A 14,058-nucleotide genomic window follows, 5' to 3' on the forward strand; every position below is an offset into this window, starting at 1 on the left:
AAAAAGTACAAAGAACTTTTCTTATGTCTGAGAGAAATAAAAATCTGGGAAAGTTGCTTTGCATTTTAGCTTTCCCAACACCAACTGCTGCCTGCCTCTTTATGCAACTCTACATTGTGCTGAGCAGCAAGGGCAGCCCGGAGCCCAAATGCAGGGGCAGGTAAGGAAAATTTTGAGACACAAGAAAGTTGGCAGTAGCACATGGAAAGCAAAAATGTGGTGCTTTCAGTGGTGATGTCCTGAAAGAACAAAAAACAAAAACAAACCCCATACTCAAGAACATTTAATAACAAGGGAAGCTTTTCATGGAGTGATTATAACAGCACAAAGCTGCAAAATTACCTGAATGGATAGGACTGGCTAGTACAAGTGCAATGCCTTTCACAGGTACTTCTCTTCCCACCCCTCTGTTGGGAAACTACGAAGGGTGGAGATTCACAAAGCAAACTAAGTTTTGCGCTGTTTTTGGTTTGTTTGTACACATTCCACAAGAATAAATGCTTTTAGCAGTCATATCTATTTGAATATATAGGAAGGAAGATAAGAATACTACCTGTAGATCAACATTGCGAGAACTTGTAATCCAATAATTGAAACCCAAAACGATCACACAAGCCACGAGTGCAGCTATTAGAAGAGGTGGAGATTTCATCCCTCGACGGCTGTTTCCTAGCCCCACCATTTCAAAAGGATGTGTAAATCTGTAAATTAAAATAAATAAATTACATTACATACTTCTTTGCTAGGACAATTTCATGAGTATATCAGACTTTTACTGGAACCAAGAAGAGCTGTGGTTCTGCAATAGCTCAGAATTAGGTAAATAACGAAGAATTGGAGTATCCCTAACAAGGAAAACACTCTCCCCTGGATTTATAATCTGAAGGAGATCACAAGGCCATACTGTGCCATCCGTTTTTATGGCAAATTTCACTGGATTTCAGTGTGCAGTATTGCATAAATGCCTGATGCCATAATAGAGAGCCACAATAACTGTCATACAGGAACAAGCCATTGGTCTATGTAGTCAGTTAACCCCTCTCCGGCAGTGACTAATGTTGGATGCTAACTGGGCAATGCTACTCCATTGGCAGAGGGAGGAAAGGGGTAGATTTTTTTGGTATCTTATCCCAGTCGGTGATCAGTTTAGTAGGCTGATTTATGGCTTCATTTTAACATTTGTCCAAGCTAGTATAATTTCAAATTCTTTTCTTGGTGACAGAAAAGCTGACCCTGAAGGAAGAGACAATTGTTATAGTATCACAGCTAAATAAATATTTTACTAATCTATTTTTTCCCCAGAAGACACCTGCGTTCTCTAAATTAGAACCAATGTTTTATTGATACTTTCCAGCAGACAACTTTCAGTGTTTATAAACTTTTTGTGGCCAATCCATTGTTGAACAACACAACTTTGAACAAACAAACAGAACCTACTTCAGAGTTCTGAAAGTTCTGTCTTTCTCATGCATTCAGGTTGGACAGGAGATGCACTTCCTTCACTTTCACCAACATCAGATTTAAGGTGCTTCTCTCTCAAAAGAAAAGTTGACACTTCAGGTATCAGCTTTCTATTGGATTGTTATATATTTTTTAATCTCAGAGATTTGTTCTCAGTGTTTAGATGCAGCAGTTAAAATAATCTGTTTCAGCACACTGCAGTTCTTCTGTCAACAATATTTTGTCTTGACATTTTAGGATCTCTAAATAGCTAGTTATCTTACCAAAGACCATGCAGTAGCCAGCCCAACTGGTGAGGTAGGTTCAGCATTAAATATGAAACTCTTTCGTTTGGAGATGGGGAAAAAGAGCCATTAAATCAGATGTAACTGTTTTAGGGACAATTCTGAAGTTCTTAAGCATCAAGGTAAAACCTCCATTTACTTAAATGAGAACATTTAATTAGTAAGGTATGCAGGTTCAAGCCACGCACTGTTAACTCCTGGTCCATGCATCTTCACGTAGTTGTAAAATATTTAACAATTATGTTGTGACAAACCAGATAGAAATTATCTCATTTTTGCTGTTTCTATAAAATGGCATATTTTGATAAATCTAGGAGCACATAATATGGAAAAAACAGCTGCCCCTAAATATACCGCTAAGTGTACTTCACAAGATAGAGTCTGTTCTTAATGTCCATATGAGGTCTAGCACAACAGGGCTCCAGTCTCAGTTGGGATCTTAAGGCACTACTGTAATACACAGAATAGTATATTTCCTACAGCTTGAACATCTATTATACTACTTGTACCAAAACACTCGAGAATCAAATCAAAGACAACAATCACAGAATAACATCTGCTCTGAAAGAAGCTATATCCAAGATTCTGTGTGGTGCTGGAACTTCACAAACAGAAATGAGCCTGACGGCGTGGGCAAGGATGGCAAACATGGAGTTCTGGGACACTGCCCCAATTTGAATGGGATGGATTTTCTATTAATATTTTGTACATTCTCTGCATAGGTGTGTTTTTAATAAAGAGACCATCTAGCTAACCTGCTATCCCAACGGGATACAATTCCCAGTATCTACCTTATTAAGTATTTAATGATGGTGGAAATTCCCAATAGGTCTATGGACGGAAGTAAACTGTATCACAGAGAGGGAGGAGGAGGACATCAGCAGCTAGTGAACAACAGAGAAATTGATTGTATTGCTTACCGGTAATATAGTGCCCTGGTAGAGCCTGCTTTAAAAATAGTTGGCACAATGTTTAAGGCTTTGTTGTTCAAATTAAGCCACACTTTTTTTTTTTTCTTTCCCCAACCTCAAGGCGGGAATGCACCAAATGTCACACTACTTTAGGGTTTGAATGGCAGGCAGTGCAGGCAATGTAATTACAGAGAAAATTGTACAACCCTATATCTGTTCTGCCTTCGCTGCAACAGGAAATAGTGTGGTTTCTTGAAAGACACTTGCCTTCCCTCCCTGCATCCACCATAGCTGGCTACGGGAGCAGTTCATATATACAGAGGGGATTAAGTACCACATAGAAGCCAGTCAAAAAAAGCATCTCTCCCCACTGGTTTCACTGCACTTGGTTCAGGAGCAAGAAAATCTGTGGCACAGTCCCAAGAGGCCACCACAGGCAACATGTAGTTACACTGAGTGGAAGCCATAAGGGAAGGAAAAGTAAAAGGAAGAAAAAAACAGTTTATAAAAATGAAACACAGAAGACAACATAAAAATAACGAAGAGATAGGGGCCAAAAGAAACAGGCAGGGTGACGATTTAGCCAACACATGAAGTGAGGGGACATACAGGAATGTGTGTCACTATGTAATAGAATACTATCTGTCAATCCTTCTCAAGGGAGGCTCCAACGAAGATGTGGGAAGTCTTTCCTCTTCTTACATAACATTCACAAAGTCAAAAGAGCTCTCATATGTAACGAAGATAAGGGATGGCAAGAAGAGATGACACAGTTATATGAAATGGAATATTTGTTCTTTAGACACAGTTTAAATCTAGTTTAAGATTACCTCAAATTACAAACAAAATAAAATGTGCACTTTAACTGATTTTCTGCCCGTCTTTAATTGTATGCCCACTCATTTGCTTACTTGCAAACACTGAAAGATTGATTATACAATATGGAACAAGATACTGCAAAGCACATCGCAACATTCATTCCAATAATTTCATAAAGTGTCATTAAGTTTGGGGGGGAGGTGTTGAGGTTTTTGGGAGGGTTTTTTTTTTTTTTTGGGGGGGGGGGGGGGGGGGGGGGCAGTTTGAGGAAGAAGAGGCAAGTCAGTCTGCAAGCCAGAATAATTTACTCTGGAAACAGACTGGCTGGACTAACTGCTAGTAAGGCAGCCATACTGTTCAAATGAAGAAATAGTAAATTCAACATGCACCTTCCCATGTGGAATGACTAGGAAGCTCAAAAAGGATTTCAAAGGATTTGATAGGCTGTTATGATGGACAAGTTTGATAGCCCATTGCTTATATATGGTTTTCTCCAGAATTGTTCACTTTACCATAAGAACTGCATCTTTAATGGATTTGTCTCTCTGGAAACTCCATAAAATGTTGCTTGGATTTAAATAATTAATATCCATGGAAACATTATTCTATACTTGTCTGAGAGTTTAGTGTTTATATTAAGTTAGTACCCCCAGGTCCCAAATCAGGATTGAGGCCTTACTGTGCAAGGTGCTATTAAAAAACAAAACAAAAACCCCACCACAAAGACAATCTTCTCCCTGAAAGCTTACAGGCTAAGATAGAGCTGAAGGGGATCTTTTAGTTTTGAAAGTTACAAGGACAGGATCCCCCAAACTACTGAAAATCAGAAGATTCAGCAAAAAGAAAAACAACATTCTTTTACTAGGAATTTATTTTTAGAACAAAGAGGGACACATGGTTAAAAGCAAGCCTTCCCAACAGAGAATGAGTTTGGGTTAACAGGCAGCAAAACTTCCATCTTGAAAATAACAAATATGAAATGCTCCTTTTCTCAGTTAAAGATATAGTTTTACGCACCAGATGGGCAAGAGTCTGTTAAACCTTTATATTTGTTTATAGCTGCTTAAAGGACATACAAACCTAGACAGCATTACGTATTTGAAACAGTTTGTCACACAGCTAAGAAAGCAGCATAGTAAATGTTACAAACATGGTTATACGGATATTAATTTGCACAATGTAGATGCCTGGGGGGCTATCTGGTGTAATATACAGTTATTTAAATTGCTGTGTAAGTAGGTTTATGATTCATGGGTAAGCAAGTCACATTTTACATGAAGGAATCTTCCTCCTTAACAAAGGTTCTCCACTGAGTGTGTGAAACAAAAGCTGTCTCAGAGTCACATTAGGTAGATTATATAACTACTGTCCTAGTATTGTTAACAAAAGATGCTTTATTTTAGAGTCCATGTTACTCAAGGAAATCAATACATGCCTTAGATTTATTTCTTGTATAATATACTTTTAGGAGTTAGGTCTGAAAATAATTAAAAATAGGCAGTTGTGTACTTCTCATGTTCTGTTGCATACTAAGCCTCTTGTTTCACAGCACTACAACTACAGATTAATGCTATTGAACAGATACATTAACTCTCGACTAACACTGTAGTCAAAGACAAACTAAGATATATTGTGAAAGGCCCCTGAGGGAAGACTCACTAGAAATCCTAAGAAGAAAGCTGAAGATCTTGGCTGGCAGGCACAATTTCCTAGTGTCTCGGAAAGTCTGGAACAGCAAGCACAGACGAGGATACTGAACGAAGACTGAAGGAAGAAGGGGTATGCAAACACCCATGGAATCATTTCTCCCCTTCCCATCTACCTTTAATAATCTGCAGAATCTATTGGAAACGTGTGAAATATGGAGTTTCATTATTATTTAATTTTGGACAAAATAGGCCAACACTCAAAGCATGCTTTTGCAATTATGAAAAAACTAACATTAGATAATAGCTAACAATCCATAAGATATTTAGGGCCAAGATCTTGCACATATGAAGGTCAGTTCATACCACTTTCCCGGCACAACTGTAGATGAAACCCTGACTTTGCATCCTAGACAGGTGCAGTGTGGATGGGCCCGATTCGCCATCTGTGCAGACTATCCCTACAGGGGTCTACACAACTGAGTAGCACAGCAAGCAGTACAGTAGAGAAAGAAGCAACACAGCCGGACAGAAATGTGTGCATGTTCCTCCATTTACAAGTATTTTTAGTTATCCACCTATCAAGTGGGCTCAAACCCAGAGAGTACACTGGGCAACTCAAAGGCTCTACAAGGTTGTGGAATTGCGGACAACTGTGAAGCAGGGGCTAGGAAACAGTGAAAAAAATCCAGACAAGCCATGCTCACCAGCTCTGTTCCTCCTAATAAGATTGCTGGACTGCAAAGACAAGGCCTTTAAGATAACTCCTATTGGAGGCTATATGGAGTGCATGGCTGAAGTTGACAAAATGGATGGCTTCAGTTCCTGGACAAACTGAAAGGAACTTGCACTGGTGCAAAACATGCAGATGTTAACTAGTTAATCACAGCAGTAGTCATCATGTCATTAAACTTCCTTTATCCACTACAGCCTCTGCTCTTGTTTTAGGTTTCCATCTTGAGAATCCGGCACTTGAGCATAGTGCTGAATATGCCCAGCTGAAGCTACCTCTTGTGTAAATAAAACCCACAGAGAATGGTTACTCCTTACATGAGATGTAGCCCTCCATTCCACAATGAGGGAGACAAACACTTTGTGGGTAGGGGTGTCCATAAGGGCGACTGCAGTTCCAGTGGAGACAAGCAGCCCTGACCTCCTGTGGATTACTTGGGATCCATGCCATTCTGGAGAAAGAAAAGCAGCTAAAGCAGCAAAGCCCCAGAGCTGCATGGGAGAATCATGCACATTTTCCTCTCATACAGGTATTACCATGAAATTAATGTGTCCAGTTACCTGCATATACCTATAGAAGAAAACACATACCAGGATATTCAAAGGGGTCTAAGATATTTTGCTGACGACTGCTAAATACACAAAGTTTTGCATCCAGGTGAAAATGAGGAACAGGACTGATAAGCAGTAGCACCATGGCTACAAAGATAGCAAAATGATATTTAAAAAAAACAAACAAGCTGTTCCCCCTTTTTTGCCCTTTTCCAAAAGAAAAAGTGTGAACACTATGAAATTAAAATTGATCAAAGGAAATTTATTTTCAAAATGATGGACAGTTAGTCTATAGAACTCACCACCATCCAAAATAAATGCAAATAGCTTGTTTCAATTAACAGACTGGATATTTCTGATGAACAACAGTATCTACGGTTACATTAGGTAGGGAACAATTAGAAGGGTTAACCATCCCCAGGCTTTCAGAAGCACACTGACCACAAGCTGGGTTCAGGACAAACTGTTCCTCCCTATAGTCTTGTCTCACCATGCAATAAAATGTATCCTGGGGAATCTAAATCTTCTTCTAAAGCATCTAGCAATGGCCCGTCAGAGTGCTTGCCTCTAGGAGGGCTACTGGTATGATCCAAGATGGCAGTCATGATAAAAAAGAAAACAAATTTGAATATAAAACAGATGCTGAGTGATTTCATTGAGTCATTATTTGTTCAAACTATCAAATTACCTCTTTTTAAAATCCACAGGCAATGAATGGGTAACTTTTAGACCATAGCAGATTTAACAACTGTGTAACATTTTGATCATTCTGATTCAAGCCTCATATGAAACCCCTCCTTGATTCATGGCTTCAGAGTCCGGATAAAATGAAGAACATAAACCACAAAGAGCTTATTAAAATGGCCAGGAAATACTGAAACATACTATTCCTTCTTTCTTTGTTACCACCACTCTGTTACTTTAAAATCAAGGAATATTTCTTTCCTCCTTTAATTCTGAGATGCCAAAAATCAATGCCAATATTTGACAGATAGCAGACCTCACAGAGGTTTGTGGCTCAAAACTATTTGAAGTTTCAGAATTACATATACATTTAAAAAATTAACAGCCAATAAAAGTGTTTTCAGAACTGATTTAAAAAATCCAACAGAAATTATTGTTTTAAACAAATACTTGTTTGCAACATTGAGAACCCGAAAGTAAAATTGACAATGAATGAAAGCAAGACTGAATAGCTTAATGGTGGGTGCAATAAAATTCAAAGAGTAAACTGGATATTTTTATATTTTCAGTTTTAATTATCTAAGGTGTGACTAGTAACAGGGAATTGTAAGGTTTTATACAGTATGATTTTTACTTTTACCGTCCCATTTAATACATCATCTAACAAGGAAGCTCACAATGCCTCAAGTCCACAAAAATGCCACATACAACAATGTTAGGAAAGTAAAAGGGATATCTAGAAATGGAGGAAAAAGCACCAAAATGATGCTGCAGTCTCTCTCTTCTAATGCCACCAATGGAAGTTCTCTTAGAGAAGCATCAACATTACAACCACTGCATGTTCCATCCTAACACCTTCAGCTAAGCAAACTGTTGTTAATTTTAGTGAAAAGGACCCCATCCCATGATCAAGCGGAGTTAAATAGGCCTTCCAATCCCTAAATTGTTCCGGGTTTCTCGTGTAAGCAAAGATCAGTGTGGCTCCTAATTGTTTACTTCTTGGTTTAGGCATCTTGCATGATGTCAACAACTCAGGCTATGTCCACGCTACCATTTAAATCAGTACAACTTATGTCGCTCAGAGATGTGAATAAGCTACCCCATGTGCCGGTGCAGACAGTGCTATGTCATATTGCTACCGCAGCTGATTGGAAGTGGATTAATTAAGTCGATAGGAGAGCTCTCTCCCATCGGCTCACAGCAGCTAACAAGAGAGCTGGGCCTCTGTAAGCTCTCTAATGTTGCAGCAGCCTTAGACTACAGTTTACTAAACCAGCATTTCTCAATCTTTTTGATATCAGCGACTGTCTTACTGCCTTCCTACTTCCTTCTCTTTGCGTCTAGGAGATCTCAGGGACCGGTGCCAGTCCACAGACCAGTCATTGGGGAAAAAAACTGTACTAGACAACTGATTTCATATGCTTTTGAGCGAGTGCCTCATCAAGTGGGAGAAATTTTAAAAGTACAAAGTATTTAGTAACAGAACAGAGAATATTTATAATCCACACAACAATGTTAGGTTAGGGCAGGGTCCCTAATCTCTTCTTCTTCTTGATAGTTTGCCACTTGTCTTCATTGAATTTCATTTTGTTGAGTTCAGACAAATTCTCCAATTTGTCACGGTCATTTTGAATTCTAATTCTCTCCTTCAAAGTTCTTGCAAGCCCTCCCAGTTTTGTGTCATCTACAAATTTTATAAGTATACTCTCCAAGTCATTAATGAAAATACGGAATAGTTCAGGACAGACCCCTGTGGGGCCCCACTAGATATACCCTTCCAGTTTCATAAAGAACCCACTCTTTGACTATGGTCTTTCACCTTACAGTAATTTCATAGAGACTATATTCCCCTAGTTTGTTTATGAAAATGTCACATGAGACTGTATCAAATGACTTAAAATTAAGCTATAATCACATCTACTGCTCCCTCCCTCCCCCATACACTAGGCCAATAACTTTAAAAGAAGGAAATTAGATTGGCTAGGCATGATTTGTTCTTGACAAATCCATGCTGGCTATTACTTACTAAGATTAAGGTTCTGTCATGGGTACTTTTAGTAAAAGTCTGGGACAGGTGACAGGCAATAAACAAAAATTCACAGACACCCGCAACCTGTCCCTGATTTTTACTAAAAACACACTACAGAGAAAGAGGGAAAACCTAACAGTCAAAGTATTGCCAGGGGCTGACCTCCAACAGCTGCTCCAGTGTGGCTGTTGCTCTTGCAGCAGGGGCTGAAGACCTCTGCTTCAGCCCCAAGAGGCCTGACCCAAACCCAGCCCCAGCCTGTTCCAGCCCTGCCCCAGAAGAAGTCTCAAAGATCCCAGAAAGTCACTAAATCCTTCGCATTCCATCACAACTTCTATGACAGAATCATACCTTAATTTACTGTTCACTAGACAGTTACAAGTAGATTGTTCAATAATTTGTTCAATAATAATCTTTCGAGGTATCAAAGTTAGGTTGACTGGTCTATAATTACTCAGGTCCCTTTGTTCTCCTTTCTAAAGATAAGTACTGTGTTTGCCTTTCTCCAGTCATCTACAACCTCCCCCATCTGCTCCATGAGTTCTCAAAGACAATCCCATGAGGACATTCAACTTAGCTAACTATTCTTTACTCTGCTCTTTCCCCATTCTGAAATCTGGTTCTTCCCCCATGTTAATATTAATTGCGCGGAGTATCTGGTCACCATTAACCTTTTTAAGTGAGGCTGAAGAAAAACAGGAATTAAACACCACAACCTTCTTCATGTCATCCTAGCTCTCTTTCCCTGCTCAGGAATAGGTATTATATATAAAAATATACAAAAACATGCACGTGTACACACACACCTTCACCAGTCTAAGCAGAGGTTCTGAGACTGAGATCAGGATAAAAATAAATGGTGAAATATTTGCCATCTGGCAGCAACCCCCATCTGGTAATTACCAGGATGGAGCAAGTTTATTTTTCCAACCACTCCTTCCCTAGCGAAGTCATCATTCCATGTGCTGAAACACAGTCTCAGGGCTGCCCTTTTTCACAAACCAGAGCCAAGCCCAGGAGGAAAGCAGGACCCCTCCCCCCAAAATAGCCCTTTCTGGCAGAACAGAATTAGAAGGGGGCACTTTTTTCCAGAGTAGCCTTGCCATACTTCACTTCCTTCCATTACTTTGCACCTTCGCACTCATGCCTGCACCGCATAGTTGGCTGCCCACTTAAATACGTCCCCGCCCCCCCCGACTCACCCCCCCCAGAGGTGGCTGCATTTCAGGGGTGGGTGACCAAAGAAACTCCCGGCCAGAACCACACAGACACGGTCTGTAAGAGCCAGGACACGCTTCGCCAGCCAGGGTGGGATGAGCTAAATGGCAGCGGGCACGATCTTTGCGAGGGACCGTATCAAAGGGGGCTCCGGCCTCGGGGCATTTCCTAGCCACGCTCTCTCCCCCCTAGGGCGGCAGGACAGGACGGGGGGCGGGATAGGACCGAGCCCCCTTCTCCGGCTCTCCTCACTCGAGTCACGCGCGGTCGAAGCAGGCGTTCGCGGCGCCGCCGCCGCTCGAGCCAGAGCCCGCCGGGGACCGAGCGAGGCAGGGGGCGGGGCGGGACGCGGCCGCAGTGTCCCGGCAGGGAGGCGGTCCCGCCGCGGGAGCCCCCCGCTCTCACCTTTCCCCGCCGCTCGCAGCGCCGCTCCCGGCCCGCTCCGGTGGGGAGGAGACTCCCCTGCTTCCCGCCTCCCTCCCGGGGCCTTTACAAACCGCCCCGCGGCCAAGGGGGGGAAGGCGGCCGGCTGCTGCTGCTGCTGCTGGCCGCGGCGAACCAGGCACCCCAGCGGCTGCTGCTGCTGCGGCTAGTGGCGGGGCGGGCGGAGGAGGAGGAGGAGGAAGTGCGGCGGGGGGAGGGAGCTGTGCGCTCCCAGGCAGGTTGGGCAGCTCCTTCCCCGGGCACCAGCCGGCGCCACGCCCACGCCGCTGCCCCTGGCTGGGGGCGGGCCCCCCTCGGCCTGCCTGCCCCAGCAGCAGCAGCCACGCGTGTCCGCAAGAGGCGGCCGCCAAGGCTCCGCCGCCTGTGGCCCGCTGCAGAGGCAGCCCCACGTGCCAGCCGGAGCCCCGCCGCTGCACCAACCAGCGGGCGCCCTCCTGCAGACGCGGAGGCCCGCCCAAGCACCTAGGAGCAGGAAACCTTCCCCGCTCCCCCAGCACCGCCGCCACCAGCCCCCAACCCCCGCCGCGGTGGTTATAGACGGCGCGGTGCTTCCCAGCCCCGGAGGGAGCCCTCTGTTCGGGGAGCCCCCTGGCAGGCTGGGGCTGCGTTTTATCATTTTTCCCTTTGGTCTGTTCGGAATTTAGTTTTATTTGGGGAAGGGCAGTTCGGGGGGGAGGCCCTGGGGTGGGAAGAGGCTTTTGGGAGGAGGCGGGGTCGCAGAGAAACTGCCCCCCGTGCGATGCCGCTCACTCCAATTTGGCTCAGCCCCCAGCAGGATGGAGAGGAGCGGACCGAGCCAACAGGAATGGCGCTGTGCACCCCCTGCACTAGTGTGCAGAGCTGGGAGCTCAGGGAGGACAGACGTTGCCACAGGGGGGGTAGTTTTGTTTTGTTTATTTCATTTTACACATTTTTCATAAGTGCAAAATAACATGAAGAACAAGGGCTCTATTTACCTACCAAAGAGATACAGAACATGGACAGTGGTCAGGGGAGTTTCACCATATTACCCCACCAAGTCTCCATATCCCTTCTTTATCAGTCTCCTGAGCTCTCTGGTCTCCTAAGTCCAAGCAATTTTGTGAACAATATTTCTGTTGAATGTTGTGAGCACTATACGATGTGGGTTCAATTGTACCAAATTCAATGCTTTAAAGTTCATATTTATCCCTGTAAGTCAGCAGCCAGCACTATCCCATACTCTGTATTTGTGTTCTGTTGGCCAATGTTTTAACTCCAACTAGCATAGACCAAGAGAGATGTAAGTGAAGATAACTAGCTGCTTAGGGCCAATTTTCTGATAAAGGCCATTGATCTTGAATGCTTCAGTATCTGGATGCCCAGACACATCGGAAAAGTTCTGGTGTTTTTTGGATACTGAGGTGCTCATAAATAGAGACTACTTTTTAAAAATTCACATTTCCTGTAAAAATTTCCATATGGGTGCAGCTTATTATTCTCTTACTTACCATCTTTAATTAATTCACAGATTTTGAAAATTAGTATGCAGTTACATAATATTTCGCATTACTTTGGAATTGACCTTTCCTTCAAAGTCTGTAATATAAAGGGGTGGGGAATCAGATAGTAACTACATTGTGCTATTTATAAATGTTTTTCTGCATCATGATTTCCTCTTTCAAACAGTGGGACATAAGAAATAGAACAGCATAGGAAAAGTAGTTTCTCAAAGTATTGTAACACATCCTTGCACAGACAATGAAGTACATGGAAAAGTTTGAACATTATTGACAGAAGTAATTATTGTGAGACAAAATGTCCAGTAATGGATTTTATGCAGAAGATTTAGTAAAATAAAATAGCAATTTCTATCAGCACAAACAGATAAAGGCTTAACAAAAAAGCTCAGACTGCAGCTCCTGAGCATCAAAAAGTCTGACGTTTGTTGGGAAGGAGGAGAGTTATGGCCATCAAATCTTCCTATGCAGCAGCTTGTATTATCCTATAGTAACTAAAGCCCTGATCCTGCAGACATGTTTGCATGTGCTTAATTTTACTCATGTGAGTAATCCCATTGACAGCAGCGGAAAAGTGTTTGCAGGATTGGGACTTAACTGTCCTGCATTACAGTTTTTAAAAGGAGGTATCAACCTGTGACGAGGAAGAACAATCTTGCTGTCTGAGGGCATCTCTACACTGCGGAGTGAAGTAGATTTATTTTAAAATTGACTTTCACCTGCCGCATTTTAGAACTCACAGGAGCATGATCACACCACGCTTATTGCGTCGGCATCACACCACACTCATTGCGTCACTAGCCGCACGTGGGTCGACAATCAAAGCAGTGCACCATGGGTAGCTATCCCACAGTGCAACTAGCTGCAGAGGCTTTTGGGAATGTTGTCGTCCTCCCATGATGCAACGTCCTCCCTCCCCCTCCTTCTTGTCTCAAACAGACTAACTCTTTTTTGCACCATTTTTCAAAACCCTTCAGTCTCTGTCACGCGCACGCCATTGCTGGAGAGGCATGGAGCCTGTTCAGCTTTGCACTATCATTGTGAGCATCACAAACACTTCACGTCTTATCCTGCAGTATTTTCAAGGGTGAGACAGGGGCTGCAGCGCTGAAAATTGTGATGTTACTCAAGACGCCCTGCTACATGCCATAGAATGAAACAATTCCCATTTGCTGCTGGCTGTCATGCACCATCTGCAGTCAGTGGAGTGCTGCTTCTGGTCCCGGGAAACAAGCAGGGATTGGTGGGATTGCATTGTTATGAAGGTGTGGGATGATGAGCAGTGGCTGCTGAACTTTCATATGCAAAAGGCCACTTTCTTTGATCTCTGTGCAGAGCTGTCCCCAGCCCTGAAACGCACAAACACTCACTTGAGATCAGCTCTGACAGTGGAGAAGCAGGTGGCCATCTCTCTGTGGAAGCTAGCAATGCCAGACTGCTACCAGTCAGTTGGGAATAAATTTGGAGTCGGTAAATCCACCATGGGAGCTGCTGTTATACAAGTTTGCCAGGCCATTAACAGACTTCTGCTAAGAAGGGTAGTGACTTTGGGAAATGTGCAGGACATAATGGATGGGTTTTCTGCAATGGGGTTCCCAAATGGGGGGGAGAGGGAGGAGTGTGGCATGCATATCCCTATCTTAGCACCAAACCACCTAGCCATAGAGTACATTAATCGAAAGGGATACTTCTCAATGGTGTTGCAGACCCTTGTGGATCACAAGGGACACTTCACCGACACCAACGTGGGGTGGTCGGGAAAAGTGCATGATGCACACATCTTTAGGAACTCAGGTCTGT

At 43.1% G+C, this 14,058-nt stretch overlaps 1 protein-coding gene across 6 annotated transcripts in view; it reads right to left on the bottom strand.

Moving 5' to 3' along the window:
• The window catches only part of GOLM1 (golgi membrane protein 1), a 71,224-nt gene extending 60,127 nt beyond the window's left edge, over positions 1-11,097 (bottom strand). For 2 of the 6 annotated variants that reach the window (XR_010923951.1, XR_010923952.1), the window contains exons 1-2: positions 10,742-11,095; positions 554-701 (exon numbers count right to left, since the gene is read on the bottom strand). Coding sequence is in view for 4 of the 6 variants with exons in the window: in XM_067569031.1 (XP_067425132.1) it covers positions 554-682 (129 nt within the window). In the remaining 2 variants the exon portion in view is untranslated. Of the gene's footprint in view, positions 1-553; positions 702-5,134; positions 5,303-10,741 lie in introns of those variants that run through there. The other 4 variants (XM_067569030.1, XM_067569026.1, XM_067569031.1 and 1 more) reach the window with 3 other exon arrangements.
• Positions 11,098-14,058: the final 2,961 nt, after the last annotated feature.

The sequence above is a fragment of the Emydura macquarii genome, unplaced genomic scaffold (assembly GCF_026122565.2).
Source record: "Emydura macquarii macquarii isolate MOO-44397 ecotype Brisbane River unplaced genomic scaffold, CSIRO-AGI_Emac_v2 contig_2897, whole genome shotgun sequence".
Classification (NCBI taxonomy): domain Eukaryota; kingdom Metazoa; phylum Chordata; order Testudines; family Chelidae; genus Emydura; species Emydura macquarii.